Source organism: Eptatretus burgeri, chromosome 17 (assembly GCF_056783735.1).
Source record: "Eptatretus burgeri isolate ZD-2024b chromosome 17, Ebu_testis_v1, whole genome shotgun sequence".
In the NCBI taxonomy this organism is placed as follows: domain Eukaryota; kingdom Metazoa; phylum Chordata; class Myxini; order Myxiniformes; family Myxinidae; genus Eptatretus; species Eptatretus burgeri.
In genome coordinates this window covers 51,375,244-51,392,650 of record NC_140977.1, presented here as the reverse complement: position 1 = coordinate 51,392,650, position 17,407 = coordinate 51,375,244, and the positions used below count along the sequence as shown (strand labels likewise).

At 42.5% G+C, this 17,407-nt stretch overlaps 1 protein-coding gene across 6 annotated transcripts in view; it reads right to left on the bottom strand.

Moving 5' to 3' along the window:
* Positions 1 to 17,407, bottom strand: part of LOC147010087 (guanylyl cyclase C-like) — a 164,561-nt gene that overhangs the window by 70,770 nt on the left and 76,384 nt on the right. For all 6 annotated transcript variants that reach the window (XM_085861615.1, XM_085861614.1, XM_085861613.1 and 3 more), the window contains 4 exons: positions 13,074 to 13,185; positions 12,659 to 12,742; positions 7,180 to 7,251; positions 6,939 to 7,049 (listed from right to left, as the gene is read on the bottom strand). In XM_085861615.1, the coding sequence (XP_085717741.1) occupies positions 6,939 to 7,049; positions 7,180 to 7,251; positions 12,659 to 12,742; positions 13,074 to 13,185 (379 nt within the window). The remainder of the gene's footprint in view (positions 1 to 6,938; positions 7,050 to 7,179; positions 7,252 to 12,658; positions 12,743 to 13,073; positions 13,186 to 17,407) is intronic.

Below are 17,407 nucleotides of genomic sequence, written 5' to 3'. Positions count from 1 at the left end.
GATTCAGTGTTTTCAGACCCCAAATAATACAAACAAAACAAGTTCATATTCATTTTTAAACAACACAATACTAATGTTTTAACTTAGGAAGAGTTCAGAAATCAATATTTTGTGGAATAACCCTGATTTTCAATCACAGCTTTCATGCGTCTTGGCATGCTCTCCATCAGTCTTTCACATTGCTGTTGGGTGACTTTATGCCACTCCTGGCGCAAAAATTCAAGCAGCTCGGCTTTGTTTGATGGCTTGTGACCATCCATCTTCCTCTTGATCACATTCCAGAGGTTTTCAATGGGGTTCAGGTCTGGAGATTGGGCTGGCCATGACAGGGTCTTGATCGGATGGTCCTCCATCCACACCTTGATTGACCTGGCTGTGTGGCATGGAGCATTGTCCTGCTGGAAAAAACCAATCCTCAGAGTTGGGGAACATTGTCAGAGCAGAAGGAAGCAAGTGTCCTTCCAGGACAACCTTGTACGTGGCTTGATTCATGAGTCCTTCACAAAGACAAATCTGCCCGATTCCAGCCTTGCTGAAGCACCCCCAGATCATCACCGATCCTCCACCAAATTTCACAGTGGGTGCGAGACACTGTGGCTTGTAGGCCTCTCCAGGTCTCCGTCTAACCATTAGACGACCAGGTGTTGGGCAAAGCTGAAAATTGGACTCATCAGAGAAGATGACCTTACTCCAGTCCTCTACGGTCCAATCCTTATGGACTTTTGCAAACCTCAGCCTGGCTCTTCTTTGCTTCTCATTGATGAAGGGCTTTTTTCTGGCTTTGCACGACTTTAGCCCTGCCCCGAGGAGCTTGTTTCAAACCGTCCTCGCCGTGCACTTCACCCCAGCTGCCGTTTGCCATTCTTTTTGTAGGTCACTTGATGTCATCCTCTGGTTGTTGAGTGACATTCAAATGAGTTGGCGGTCATCCCGGTCAGTGGAAAGTCGTTTTCGCCCTCTGCCAGTCTGCAGCTTCGTTGTCCCCAATGTCTGCTACTTGACCTTGTTCTCATGAACTGCCGTCTTTGAAATTTTAAGGATGGAAGCAACATGACGCTCTCTGTATCCCTCTGTCAATAAATCCAGAATTGAACCCTTCTTTTCCTCACTCAAAACTTTTCTTTTCAACTCTTTTGGCATGGTCAATAGTTATTTTTTTTGATTCCAATTACTTTTGAGGTACTACTAGCACTGTTTTTGCCATCCAGCTGGTCCTATTGCAAGCGGATAGTGATGACCACAGCAGTGGTTTTTTATACTTTTCCTTGTTAAATAAGATTCGGTTCAGGTGCTCACCTAATCAGTACCTCACCAAGTAGAATGAGGTGTGCCTATGTTGGAATTCAACAGACACTGGAATGGAATGGCTGCCATACATGTAGAGATGCTGATTTAAAAAAATTTTTGGAGTGGTCTGTTTTTTTTCCAGAGCTGTATATAAAATCCAAGAATTGAAAAAAAATAAATATATGTCAATCACTTGTCTCCAAAGGGAATTTTATGAAAACTACAATTGCACCATATCTGAACCTCCACAATGTCATTGGTGCCTCCATTCAAAACAAGCACGGAAACATAAAGGTTATCAACATAGAATGTATGTATGCAAACAATCCCTTACCCCATCTTAACCATTCTACTAAAATCTACCCGTCTTTCTCAAACTCAGCGATCGCAAACTCGATTTGCAATTCATTTCCCTTTATCCCCAGGTTTCTCATGTTATATTCTCACTTCCCCCATCCCAAGTATCCATACTAGAAGAGAGCCGTTTGCGTGTCTGTCTGTGTGTCACCATGTTTGTCAGAGATGGCCAAATGGATCTTTGTCAAATTTTCAAAGGTTCATCAGTGAGTGCCGGAGAATGTTTTTTGGCCCCAAAAAATAGGATTTTTTTTTTTTTTAATCGCTCTATGGTGCCGAAGCATTTGAAGCTACGTGAAAGGTAATATTAAATGATCTCCGACTCCATTCCTTAGTGGGTGTCGGGAATTGTTTTAGGCCCCCAAATCAAAAAAATATGATTTCTTCAAAATGCCAACAGTGTTAGAACAGCACCGGGCAATGCCGGGTACCCCCTGCTGGTAGTTTATAAGATGTCCAACAGTTAATTTCAGGCTCGTTTGATCTGAAATTTTCCTCAAAACCAATAAGCATTCCGAGCTGATGTAACATGCAACCATACATGAGGCAACAATCCCTTGTGGTCATAAATTCATGATTATGATGTAATGGGATACGCATTCATTATATTCTGTACCTGAATCTGCCATATATATATATATATATATATATATATATTTATATATATATATATATATATATATATATATATATATATATATATATATATATATATATATATATATATATATATATATATATACATACATACATATACATATATAAATAAATTTATTTTTTAGAAAAACAAGAACAATTTTTGAAGGCTCGTAATGGAACTTGTCCATATATTACAGGCAGAACAAAGATGTTAATAGAGACTAGCATACTTTATTGTGAATTACAGTGCTATGAGATTTGCAGAAAATGGACAAAATACATCTAGGCTCTCGGGTATGTGGGGTTGGAAGCCGGGTTCCGAGTATGACGAGCCATCGATTCATATCGTAATGCTAAACAGGCATTTGAATCTGAACTGACAGTACGTAAACATTATATGGCATGATTCTTGTAACAAACGAGCACTTCCACAAGCCTCGACCATGCATTCCTTCATGGGTGTCGGGAATTGTTTTAGGCCCCCAAATCAAAAAAATATGATTTCTTCAAAATGCCAACAGTGTTAGAACAGCACCGGGCAATGCCGGTGATGGGCACAAGGAGGTGCAGGCGCGAGTTTGGTATAACACAGTGAATATGGGTGAAGTGTGAACATTTGAAATGATTCGTTTATCGAGGAACAAATTGTGCAGTTTCGCTTGGAAATCATCGCTCCGCTGTGACCTCAAAATCACTGGCAACAGTATGTGGGCCTCAAAGTCTTGTGGAAGCGAGGCAAGGCTTGCTTTGAACATCAACGCACTATCATCCTTTCGCAAGAACACTGATAATGACCTTTTTGGGGTTGTCCATACAAAATGTGTCATCTACATATTCGTACATAAAAACGTCAAACAAAACTAAATATCTGCGATAACAAAGCAATCACCAAGGGATGCAATGGCCATGATCCAATGATGGCCATATTTTGATCTTGACCTTCAATGTTTAAGGATTGAGTAGAAACCAACAAAAAAAAGTGTCAACATCTACAATCTAACCATAAAGCTCAACATAATGAAAATCGGAGAAAAATTATTGACGTTATGATCAAAAAGGGTGTTTTTTGTTAATTAGGTCACAATCCGAAAAAAGTAGGTCAAGGACACGAATAAAATATCAGGTGAAAACTTCACTGCAGGTACACCATTATGACGCAAAAATATGTTGGAATGTAAAGCAGTCTTTGAGATTCCACATTGGCAGACTGCCATTTGACCTTGACCTTTAAACCAAGAGGGGTGTGATGTAAACTAAAGTAAATGTGACTTGCTCGAGACTATCTTCATAGGGTAATTTCGTTCTGATCAAACAAACCTTAGTCAAGTTATGGTGAAACATGTTAAAACGTCTATAATTAGGTAATGTCCTTAAAAATTGTCAAGGTCAAACAAGAACAGCACTCTGATGTCGTGACGTCGACTGATATGCCTCCGGCCACATTACTACATCATTATAATACTAACACAAAGTTTGATATTAATCCCTTCAGCTGTTCTCAAGTATCACATTTTTACCTGACATGACCTTTGCCCTTTGACCTCTTGACGCTGAAATCTAATCAGTTCAACCTTGCCTCATAATTATACCAAATTTGGTCAAAATCTCATTACTAGTTCACAAGTTAGCACGGTAACATAATTTTTACCTCTGATCTTTGACCTCTTGACCCCATAAGCGATTAAGTTTATCTTCGCATCATTATACATACAGTAATCCCCCGCTATATCGCGGTTCACCTATCGCGCCCCCGGTTCATCGCGGGTTTTCCCTTGGAACCTAGCTAATTTTTTCTGCGGATTCCCCCGGTACATCGCGGTAATAATATATCAAATATAAATTATTTAAGCAATAAATTATAACACGTGGTGCTCGACCAGTCACACAACGCACGAGACAAAGTTTTGCTTGTGAACTTCGAATATTTTCTACGTTTTTTTCTCCAAGCCCCACGATGCCGCCCAAACGCCCTGCACCTTCTAAGGCTTCTGGCAAGGAACTGAAGCGCCAGAGGAAGGTCATGACGCTGCAGGAGAAGGTTAAAGTGCTCGATATATGCTTCGGGAAGGAAAAAGGTTTGCTGGGGTTGGACGAGCACAGCCAAACCGACCAGACCAGACAAGTCAATCTCCGGAACGTCAAACCCGATCATTGCCAAGCCGACCAGACCAGACGAGTCGATCTCCGGCACCTCGAACCCGATCATTGCCAAGCCGACCAGACCAGATGAGTCGATAGTTTTGGGAGGCATCCATTCATCGCGGATTTTCATTCTTGCGGGGGGGGGGGGTTTGGAACGTAACCCCCGCAATAAATGGGGGATGACTGTATTTGCATAAATTTTGACTTGGATCCCTTCAGTCGTTCCAAAGTTATCGCAGCAATGAAAACCTATCACGGACACACAGAAAGACAGAGGGGTGGATTGACACCCCGAGACAAACGGATAGAATGACAACCAGAAAAAATAATGCCTCCGGGAACTTCATCAGCGAAGGCAGAAATATTATGTCAACCCCACGTACTTTCTATTCTCATTGTTGAAAATTTTCATTCCAAAAGACCCGGCTGGCTCCTTGCGCTCGATACAGCGCGGACTCCGAGATACAGTCTCCAAAAGACCCGGCTGGCTCCGAGATACAGCTTGGACATTGGCAGAAAAAAACAGGAAGAAAACAAAAAAAAATCTAAATGGTGGTTTAGTACTCCTAGGGGTCTAAGAAACTCTGGGGTTTCATTAAGAACTGGGGGCACTAATTGCATAAATAAACCCTACAACATGTATAAGCATTCCCCTATTCTATAGAGTGAGGCTGAACTACTTATTCCCATTCCGTCGTCTTATATGTCCCATACATTATCTGCACTTGCTACCTTCCCCACTCCTAAAGTTGAGGATGTGCAGGTGAAAATTTAAGTTTACAAGCTTACATTACGATAAGCTTATATAGAGACAAAAAAAAAAATACTCCAGTCTCACTACAATGTTCTTTTTGTGAAATCTCACTTTCATCCACAGCCTGATGGAGTACTGTTATCCCCTCTGGACTGGTGCTCCTGTCTCCCACCTTCCTCGGCTTCACGCTGTGGAAACCTAGGCATTTCGGATCATTGGCATCTCCCACGATGAGGCTGTCTTTGGGCCTCTCACTCTCTCACCGCAGGCAGGTTGGTGGTCTTTCTGTCTTCTACCGTCTACTCTCCAGTCTCGCCCCCCCCCCCTGCTGTGTCTGCGATTTGTCCCCACCATATTTCCGCAGGGCGCTCAAGGTCCGCCAACAACCCCCTTCTGGTAAAACTACCAAAATCACGAATCACTGCTCACCATCACTCTTTTATTCCTCGTTTTTCCTGCCTTTGGAATAAACTGCCTCACTCTGTTCAATCCCATTTCTCCCTCCAGACCTTCAAAACAGCTGTTCACCACCACCTCTTATCGTCCCCCATCCAAGTCCTCGATCTTTTCTACCCCCGTTAATCCACCCCAAACCCACCTCCTTCAAATTCCCTGCTTTCCTTCCTGAAAGTCCCTGTAATGTCTATCTTGTATACCCCGTGTTCCTGCCCCATATATCTCCCTTCCACAGATCTCCTAATGTCTCTGTTCCCCACTGTTTTGTCCTTCCCATTCCTGCCCCTCTTGTCTCATGCCCCCCTTGCTGTGGTGTTGTGTGTTAGGTCTCATACGAGCCTCGAGAAGGTATACAAAAAAAAAAAATGTTACAAAGTCTGAGAGCAACACGGATCATTGTAGACCCTCTGCAGTAGAGCAATATAGTAACAAAGAAATGGCCATTTGATCCGAAAATAAAACTTCAGATGGTATATACACCAGGCAACACCACAGGTCACCACCCAAAAGAAGCATGTCCAATGGATGCAAAGGTGCAGAATATAATTACATCAGCCCAGTCGGTGATACATAAGCTGTCCCTTTAACAGTATTATTGGGAGATGAGTTCCAGCTGACCCTTTAATGGCTAATTCACAGCACAGTGGTAATGGAAAGAAAATGAGGAAAACTTTCATTGGCAACTAATGGTAGGACAAGTAAGAAAACGATCGACTCCAAAGAAATAGGAATGTAAGTAAAGGTCGAGGAATATCAACCCCTTCGTCATTATGGTCTATAGGAAAGCACGTGCCGCACCGGATATTATCGCAGTCTCCTAACCAACAGGATGTGTCTGTGACGCACCATCCCACCTGTGGTCGATGAACAGACACGGAAAGGAAACCGAGACAATTACAACGAAAAGAAGCCTAAAACCGCCAGCCATACACAAGCTGAACACAGCAGACACCTGGAGGTTGTATTGTATGCTTACACAGGAATGATAGTCGACACTTATCACAAGGATCCATTTGTGGATGAACCAATCACAACAATGTGACATGTAAATAGAAGCAAAGCCACATTGTTGCCTGTTTTGGACAAAAAAAAAAGATATGTTTTGTTGGACAGAAGGAGATGTTGTGAAGTGAGAGGGAGAGACATTATTAGAATGATTACGAGAGCTGTCACTGGTGAAATATTTTAAGGACTCAATCCATTACTACTATCGAGGTCGAGAAAGGGATAAAAGGTTCTTGGGGTCGTGTGTTTGTGTGTGTGTGTGTGTGTGTGTGTTTGTGTGTATGTGGTCTCGGTTCACCTGCAGGGATCCACGGCTGCAAAACTCCTGCACGAAGTATATTGCCTCGGTATTTCGATCTTGCGTTGTGCCAAAGAACTTGGCCAGGTTATTGAAATCCAGCTCGAGCAGCTATGGAGGACAAAGACGGGAACAGTTTGGGGATGTCAAACACGGTAGGCGAGAGGATAACAATAGAGCAAGATGGTTGGAGGCTTGGGATCTCCTCAACATGTGGATTCTCTGGCGACACGTCACTTACGTTGATGAGTTCCAGCTTTTGCTGCCGTGTGAAGACCTTATCAGTTACAAATATCCGTTCCAGAGTCACAGACTGTGGACACAGAAAGGCCATCATGGTCATCATACACCTCACGAGGCCTGGAATACACTTGTTAAATAGTTCAATATGGAAATCCTCGTCTAATATTTTCAGATAAATTCAATGCAAGATCTTATTGGATAAATAGGTAAAAGCAGACTTAATTGTTGAAGCTTTGAACTTTGATACCATCCCTGGTTTCTACTTCAAATAACCATGGAGGAACTGTCCACTCGGCATTCCATCGCTCCTGATTTCTGGAAGTGGCAGCAGCAGTTGTTCTTGTTCGAGTCAAATGAAGCACCACATCATAACAGGGGTAACGGCTCCTATAGTGGGTGAATAATGTGGTAAATGGGTACTTTTCAACTTGTGTCCCTGAACAACTACCAGGATGGACTGTCGTGTGGAACAGTTAAAATGTCGTGCAGACAACGACTAATAAATTACAAGTTGGGTCACCCGATCAAGATCAGGTTATTTAGATTCCAGTAAAACATCAAGAAGGTTAATGTTTAAAAGCTGGAGCAAAAATATTACTGTGAGAGTGCAACACGGCAATGCTGGACTGAATGGCCTCAGGGATTATTTTGTGCCCATGACTAGACTCTGGGTACCCCTAGCAAGTTTGCAAAATTTGGTGGAGATTGGTCCAGGGTTGTGTAATTTAATAGGAATGAAAAAAAAGACCACACTGACAGTGACACGCACGCGCACGCACGCACACCGATTTGACAGTGAGAGGGAGGTGCTGCCTCCCTCTTGTCAGGGACTGATGGGACCGATGACCATGCTGAATAACATCTTCGATAGGAGCAACGATTGCAAGGAGGACAGCAGATTTTGTGGGAAAGAGGACCACGCATGTGACACCTGGTGTTGGGCAGTTCAACATGCGTTTGCAATGTAGCCTGGCCCTGCAGCCTGGAAGGCTTTATCAACTCAATCCCGTTGATGGTGGGACTGAACTTCGGTATGGTCCAGAACCGTGCTGAATATAACAGCTTCTGTGAGGCCAAAGGGTTTGGGACGTGGTGTAGCTGTGCAGCTTAGTCGACTCTCTCAGCTTGGTGCACTTTGTCCCTCCTGTCGAGGGCGACTCCCTCCATGAACTCCCTCCTGCCATGGACAGATGGGGCAGAACTTCGGTGGGACCACATGTGGAGATGGTGACTGGTAGCAGCTGCGTGCCATGTCCGGGCGAGCGGGGATGTCCCCTGGTGGGATCGGGCGAACCCCCGATCGGAGAGGGAAACGGAGCATGAATGTGGAAGGGGAAACCGAGCACAAATGAGGAGATGGCTTGGTGCATGAGTCGTGGTTCCTGGCTGGGATGGAAATGGATGCTTCAGGACAAGGGAAGGCGCCATTCAGTCTGAGAGACTGGCAAGTGAAGATGACAATCAGTGGCGGCAAGGCACACACAGGCACACACACATTAATTGTGATCATACATACACATGCACGGTTCTGACACACACACACACACACACACACACACACACACACACACACACACACACACACACACACACACACACACACACACACACACACACACACACACACACAATGTATGTCTTATCTATTATACAAAACTCTTTCCAACAATTGACTGACTCACTCAATGATTCACTGACTGATATTAAAGATCGGTACCTTCCGGATGACGTAGAAAGCTGAAATTTTGCGTGCCAATTGACACCAAAGCCGGTACACCGGGAAAATTTACAGAATCGTCGGACAACATCCATAGATTAAAATATTTTAAAAAAGTTATTTTAAAAAATGCAGGTGAGTGAACAGAGACAATTAGGAAGCACGGTTTGTATGCTTACACAATGTGTAAGCACACCCCGCTAGTATACGTGTGTGCGTGTATGTATGTATGTATGTATGTATGTATGTATGTATGTATGTATGTATGTATGTATATATATATATATATATATATATATATATATATATATATATATATATATATATATATATATATATATATATATATATATATATATATATATATAGTTACTGTTGTGGGGGTAGATGGAGGAATTTCATCGGAAAGTTAAGATAGTACAAGTCTGAAGACGACGATGGTTTACGAGCGGTATTTGACGATGTAGATTGTTTCAGAAGTCAAGGATGAGACAATTTGATAATGTTTGGCCAAGTTATAAAAATGATCAACATAATGTGGTATGAGTGACAGGTTATTAGCTGCAAAATGTCGAAAACCCGGTTTCGTTCAACAACTTTCAAAATTTGACCTTTGCATAACCTTTAAAGGTCACAAAACAATGTTGTAGACATTAAAATAAGGAAACTGGATACATGCTATAGCTTAATGGAGTTATTTCGTCGAAGAAGGTCGAAAACCCGGTTCGATTCCCACAACTTTGAAAATTTGACCTTTGTGAACTTTAAAGGTCAAAGGTCAAAGATTATGACCTTTGGTGCAAAATTTCCTCTGGAACATTCCAGGAACAATATAACGTCATATAGGCTATATATGACGTTTTTCACATTTCACACTCCTCTTTCTGGTAAAAAAGGCATTTCACACTCCTCGGATTATCCATACTTTGATGAAATCGGCGTAAAAACAAACTTGAAGGGGGCGCCATGGGCAAGGTGTTTGAGATAGAGCAAAATGGTTTCAAGACTTTAGGTGGGGAATGACCTCAAGATTATGCATAAAAAAATATTGTCATCCAAGCTCTCAAAGTTTGGGCGGTCGTATGATTTTTATGTCAAAATTCGCAATTTTCTCAGTTCGTGACCTTGACCTTGGGACGAAAATGAAAAATCGAGCTCCGTGGGGCTATGCAGGTGCCATTGGGCTAACCAAATACAAAAAACCCTGCCAGATTCGACAAACCCCCTAGGAGAAGATGCAAATTGAAATCGGCTACCCCCTAAAAACAAAATTCGCAATTTTCTAAGTTCGTGACCTTGTGATGAAAAAGAAAAATCGAGCTCTGTGGGGCTATGCAGGTGCCATTTGGCTAACCAAATACTGAAACCCCAGCCAGATTCGACAACCCCCTCGGAGAAGATAATTTTTATGTCAAAATTCGCAAATTTTCTAAGTTCGTGACAATGTGACCTTGACCTTGGGACGAAAATGAAAAAAAAAAAAATTTAAAAAAAAAAAAAAACGAGCTCCGTGGGGCTATGCAGGTGCCATTGGGCTAACCAAATACCGAAACCCCTGCCGGGTTCAACAAACCTCCAAGGAGAAGATGCAAATTGAAGTCGGCTACCCCCTAAAAACACGTTTTTTGGGCGTGGCTCCGCCCATAATGGGCGCACCACGCCCATTCTCAGGAAAACACAACTAGATCATGATATAAACCTCCCACCAAAATTTTATCAGGATCGGATCAAAACCCACAGAGCTATGCTAGGGACAGACAGACAGACATACAACAATAACGAATATAGTAGTCACTTATTTTTTTTCATGAAAATATTTTTTCCTGAACCAATGGAGTTGCTTGGTCCGAGAACGTGTAGGAGATGTCTCGATGTAAACCAAGTAGGGAAACTGAGCTAAAGTGTTACTTATCACCAAACGGGGGGTGGTGCTGTGTTAATTAGATAGGGGTTAAGACCAATTTCCCCCAGTATGTAATTGCCTACTGTGACCTTCTTCTACATTCTTGTATTTACAAGCCAGCAATGAAATAATTATGTTTTTATAACAACAACCATAATAACATGCAGCGCGTCCAAGCAGGTGAGAAGCCTTCTCGGCTCCGTGCCAACAAGCCATGCCCGGAGGTGGATGATTGATAGGTGTGACGTCAGAAGCAAGGAGGAAGAGCAGTAGGTTTTGGTGGGTTGAATTTTCGTGTGAGGGAGAGAGTTTTGCTTGAGAGACGACGGAGCTCAGAGATGGCGTGCAAGATCAGGGCATTACGGCTGGCTTTCCTTCGACGCATGAGGAAGACGGGATGATTCTCGTATTCGTCCCGAGGCAAATTGGCTCGCGTAGTGGAGCAAGACGCTGGCCATTGACTCTTCGCTGAGTCAGGAGAGACTGACCTCGAAGCCTTGTGTATGCCACCGAAGGGAGCAGCGTCATTCTGCAGAGGGCAGCAAGTGTGATCGACGAGGAAGCTGCACGGCGGTTGGTAAGCCCTGGCGTTGAATACTAACTCACAAATTACCTCATGTACATTTCCCGCCCAGAGAGCGGCTCTGTGCCATTTTTGGCACATCTTCCGGTGCAAGACGAAGCGGCTCGATTGCAAAGTTCAATGGAGACCTTCTCTGGACAAAGCTAAGTGCCAGAATGAGGGAGGATTTGCTTTTCTTTTGTTTTCCCCTTGTCTGTATTAAAGTCTGTATGTCGAAGCGCCTCGACTTGAGACCTTAATTAACCTCACGTTATATTATTACATTTTGAATTATTACCCATGTAAATATTTCTTCTATTTTCATTAAATCCCTGTGTTTATTTTTAGTTGCTGGTGTCCATGTATTTGTCATAGGTTAGAGTATAAACCCCTTGTGCTGTGCAACCGTCTGTTACGTCGGTCCGTCCATGCCGCCCTTTCTGTCCCGCACACACCATTATCTCTGAGGATCACGTGTTCGCTTCGAAAAAGAAAACCGCTTGGCGATCTAGCCTGGTCGGTGTTAACCGCCAGTCCACCACAATTGGGTCGGGGGGGATTAAACTAACCGCCAGACCCGTGACATTTGGTGTCATTAGAGTGGGATTCGAACCTTGGTAAACACATTTGTTGATCATGAGTGGGATATGAACCCCCCCCCCCCCCCGACTCCTTCGGGAGTGCAGGATTCAAACTCCGAACAACATTTCACATGGGACATGAAATTGTCGATCACGATAATTGGTGTTGGGAGAAAAGAATGCTTGGAAATTTAAGGGAAAGAAAGTTATTTTTTCTGAGAATATTAAACATTTGTGGGAAATGGCAGATGAGCACAAAATGGTAGTTCGGTGGGAAAGTAGTAGGAATGAAGGAAGAGAGCTGAGGGTGGAGCTGATTAATAAACATAGGGTAAAAGTCTCGCCCGTCCCGAGCGGGGGCCCCCACCACCAAATTCCCCTCCTGGAGGACGTAGCGATTCCCCTGGGATCCACACCCAATAGTAGCAGATCAGCCTCGCCAAAGCCATTTGAGATGAATCAGACGTGGGAAATGATGGAACAAATGAACAGGAATTTGTTTGTCTTGAAGATTTGTCTGCATGTTTGTTTGTCTTGAAGGTAATTTGTTCGTTCATATTGAAGCTATTTCTTCATCGCTATTGGAGATGAGACAGCGAGATTGAAGCTCTCACTGATGGACAGATTGATTAATGATGCAGTGCCCCCTCCTAGCAGAGAACAGAGATTATATTAAAACCAAAAATCGATTCGGTGATTTGAGGCTGAACTTACCTTGTTGTTGTAAATCTTTGACAGTCTCCTGTGTGCTGCTTTGCTGTAGTTTGAGCCATAACTGCCACGTCTCCCAAAAAGTCTCTGGCCATCGTAAATGCAAGAGACAGGTGGAGACAAGTAATGTGTCAATGGATAGAAAATTCACAGTGAGAGACAATTAGTCAAATTCCTCATTTCAACTTCTTTCCTGTAAATTCCCACCCCCAATAACAATTTCTAAGTTTCATCACCATTCTCATAACGATGTCATTTTCATTATGAGGGACAAACTCATGGATATCCAAATGTATATGTAGATCTCGCTTTATCTAAGTCTTAAATATCTTTTCAAGAAAAGACCATTTGTCTCAATACACCTGCAGCCTATCAACAACAGCTCAAATGAACTGTGCAGCTTCCTCTGTTCATTCACCTTTTCTTCCTGTATACTTTCATCATGGTTCTCCTCTCCGTCCACATTCTGGAGATCATCCCAAGGGATGATCCATCGTTGCTGGGTCAAACGCCTCTCCAGAGAGCCCTTGCTGGTTTGACGGATAAGACAGGGAACTTAATAAGTTGAGTGAATGACATCGCTTATATACAGAAGGAGAGAGAGACAGAGACACAGAGAGAGAGAATGAGAGAGAGAGAGAGAGAGAGAATGAGAGAGAGAGAGAGAGAGTATGAGAGAGAGAGAGAGAGAGAATGAGAGAGAGAGAGAGAGAATGAGAGAGAGAGAGAGAGAGTATGAGAGAGAGAGAGAGAGAATGAGAGAGAGAGAGAGAGAGAGAGAGAGAGAGAGAGAGAGAGAGAGAGAGAGAGAGAGAGAGAGAGAGAGAGAGAGAGAGAGAGAGAGAGAGAGAGAGAGAGAGAGAGAGAGAGAGAGAGAGAGAGAGAGAGAGAGAGAGAGAGAGAGAGAGAGAGAGAGAGAGAGAGAGAGAGAGAGAGAGAGAGAGAGAGAGAGAGAGAGAGAGAGAGAGAGAGAGAGAGAGAGAGAGAGAGAGAGAGAGAGAGAGAGAGAGAGAGAGAGAGAGAGAGAGAGAGAGAGAGAGAGAGAGAGAGAGAGAGAGAGAGAGAGAGAGAGAGAGAGAGAGAGAGAGAGAGAGAGAGAGAGAGAGAGAGAGAGAGAGAGAGAGAGAGAGAGAGAGAGAGAGAGAGAGAGAGAGAGAGAGAGAGAGAGAGAGAGAGAGAGAGAGAGAGAGAGAGAGAGAGAGAGAGAGAGAGAGAGAGAGAGAGAGAGAGAGAGAGAGAGAGAGAGAGAGAGAGAGAGAGAGAGAGAGAGAGAGAGAGAGAGAGAGAGAGAGAGAGAGAGAGAGAGAGAGAGAGACTTTTGTTCTTTTATTACAAAAGTATTTTAAAAAACATTTTATCAAGGAGAAACATTTTTCATCAGGACACAAAGGTTACATATTCAAAAGTACAAGGTTACATAATGTGTAAACAAAAAGTGATCAGTTTGTGATTAAAAGACCATTATGAACAGAACAAAGTGCATCATTTATAGCCTCCATACTTTATAAAATCCACATTTTGTTTATAAACGTGTAAAAAGAAAATTCCATTTTAATACGGGCAAAAACGATTCCTTTAAACAAAGCCAGAAGGTTATCTGCACAACCTGAAATATTTTCAATTTTCATTCTTCTTGTGCGATATATCGACTTCTTTGCTGTGGCAATGAGAAAATTGGCCAAACTCACTTCCAGTGGATGTGTTTTGGAGTCGAAGCCAAAAATAAAAACTTTTCAAGTGAAGTTCAAAGAAAGCTTGGAGCACAATTCACAAAGCAAACCAAACAAAGGGATCAAGTGTGCACAAGCAACATGAGCATGTGACAAGGTCTCGAGAGTTCCACAGAAGGGACGTTGGTCAGGTATTTCAGGAGAAAAAACATGCAGGAGTTTGTTGGTAGGTAATACCCAATGTGCCAACCTCCAAGACAGGTCAGCAGTTTTCTTTGGGATGAGAACATGGTAAAAGGCTTTCCAGTTAGGTTGGAAGGGGTATTCTGGTGGCAAGTAGTTGTGCCACTTCCTTGACTGCCAAGTTCCTAAAGAAGGTAGAATTGCTTTCACACAGAATATATATATAAATATGACGTTTTTTCAGACCAACTTGTGGTGCGATTCCAAAATGTATTTTTAGGAGACATTTTACAACGAACCGGAAATCCTGACAGTGGGAGTGAGTTCTAGATTTAGGAAGAGAGGATTTGATTCGCAAACAGTTGAGCCATCACCAGTGTGAGGAGATCTCTCCCAGTGTTCCTTAACTCTCCGGTACACCTGAAGTACTTCACATAATAAAAGATATTATGCGGCTGGACTGTATGCCAACGCTGGTTGCTCGTGCTGCAGCACTCGACCATCTTGTGTTCTCAATCATTAGATCAGAAACGCAATGGACACCGACCGTTCTGAACAAAATGATCGATAAAAGAACACTCCATTCTTATTCTTTTAAAAAGAGAGTTGTAAAACAGAGGTTTGTTCAGAAACATATCTTTGGTGTTGGAAAGATAATCACGGTCGACCGTAAAAACACACCAAGCATTTAAAATGCTATTATAAAAAGGTGGAAGCAAGGACAAATCAATACATTTCACATTCATTAAAAATAATCCTGATGAATAGTCAAGCATACCAGCTTGACGAAGGATAAGAAGGGCGGCGGACCTCCAGACTAAGTCCGACGGACCGTAGGGAAGCCACCAGATTGAGGCAACGCCGAAGGCCATTGGCCTGCACACAATGTCCACAAAACCCTGTCCACCTTTCTCCAAGGGAACATTCAGGATCTGTGGACGATGCCAGTGTTTTCCACTCCAGAAAAAGTTTACTATGGTTTTCTGTATGCTCAACAAAAAATGTTCAGGAGGCGGTATGGCTTTGATCCTGTGCCACAATAGGGATGCTGCTAAGTTGTTGATGACCAGGACTCAGCCTCGGTAAGAGAGCAGAGCCAGTAAGCCTTTCCATTTCAGCAGTTTTTGTTTGAGAGCTTCAGCGAGACCCTCCCAATTATTTGCCTGTGTCGCTGCATCACCGATGAAAAGTCCAAGGTACTAAATTCCGTTGTAAGACCAGGTGAGGTGTTCCGGAAGAACAGGCATGGGCAGCTGGCATGGGCCGATCCAGTGCCTGGCACTTGTTCCAATTTATTGCAGCTGAAGAAGCTAAACCATAATAGTTTAAGCAGTTGACGAGTTTCTTAATCTCCTTGCTTGTGCGTACAATGGCACATATATCATCAGCATCTATAGGCAGAAACTTTCACAGGTTTTATCTGAACATTTGGATATCCAGTTCAGAAGCCACACACTTTGATTACGAGAGGCTCAATAGTTAGAGGACAAAATACCAGATAATGGACATCCTTGATGGATACCCCTTCCAACCTTTACAAGCTAATCAAGCTAATCCCTTTGAGCAGCACTTAACATGGGTAGATCAGACGTTAAATATCGTATCACATCATTGTGAACATCATTTGCCAGAAACAAGTCTGAAAAGAAGTCATGGACCTCTTTCTTTATATTTTCTTGTGATGTCACAATGCCCCGAGTTGAGAGATTTTGGGCTTCAATTTGCCTTTGATGAGTGATCTTTTTATCAAACATGAAAGAAAAATTTAGTTGCCGAGTCCAAATTATAAATCTGATCCATCCGTAATCGGATCATTGCACCTTTCACTTGATTGTCAACAAGATCATTTAAACGGGCCTTTTTTCCAGTAGCAGATGTTTATTTGTTGTACTGGGGTTGTTTGCAACATCAGATTGTAATTTCAGTATTTCTTTTTCTAATACAATCCTTTCCTTTTTCACACTAAAATATGAGAGGTGATTGAACTGTTGGCAAAAGACAGTAATCTGTGCCTTTGGGTAGTCCCACCATAATCTAGGGTTACTTAAACTGTTCTTTCGTTCGATGAGGCTATTCCAAAACACTCTAAAGGCTTCACAAAAAAGTAACATTCTCAAGTAACATGATGTTAAACTTCCAATGTCGACTGCCATGTTGTCGCAGAGCAAGTTTAAAGGAGAATGTTGTAACCAGATGATCAGAGAAAAAGAAGGCAGGATATTAGATTTTAATATCTTATCAAGCATTGTAGCATTGACATAAATTCTGTCTAACCGAGCTTGAGTGTGCATGTGGGACACACATCTTAACAAAGTGAACTGACGTTGTCTGCGGTGTTGGATATGCCAAACAACCATGAGTCCCACCGTTGTTATTATTTTTTCCAAAGTTTTGGCAGATTTTGGATGTGGCTACACACTTTCTGTCTAAAGCAGGGTCAAGGGTACAGTTGAAGTCAACACTCATTATAAAGCAACAGTTCAAGCCAATTGTGCTTAGAAAGGCCTCTAGTTTAAGGAAGAAGTTATACTTTTCAGCATTCTCATTGGGGGCATAAATGTTTAAAAAACAAAAATTTGATCGTTGGCAATGAACTGAAGACAAGCCAGACGTCCAGGAATTATTTCATTAAAATGAACTTGTGAGCGCGTTAATGACGGAGAGACAAAGAAAGCAATCCCGGCACTGAAGGAATTGATATTGTTACGAATCTGGAAGCCATGAGCACTCAACATACAGGTCCTATAGCTCAGTTATTTCGATAAGTAAATGTGGATAGATAGCTCACCGTTCCTTGTTTAATGGGTAATTAAATGTTCATGCACTGCGGAGTTATTTTGATAGTCAGGGTTTTATTTTATTTTAAATCAACTATAACTACAACAACAGCATCACTCTC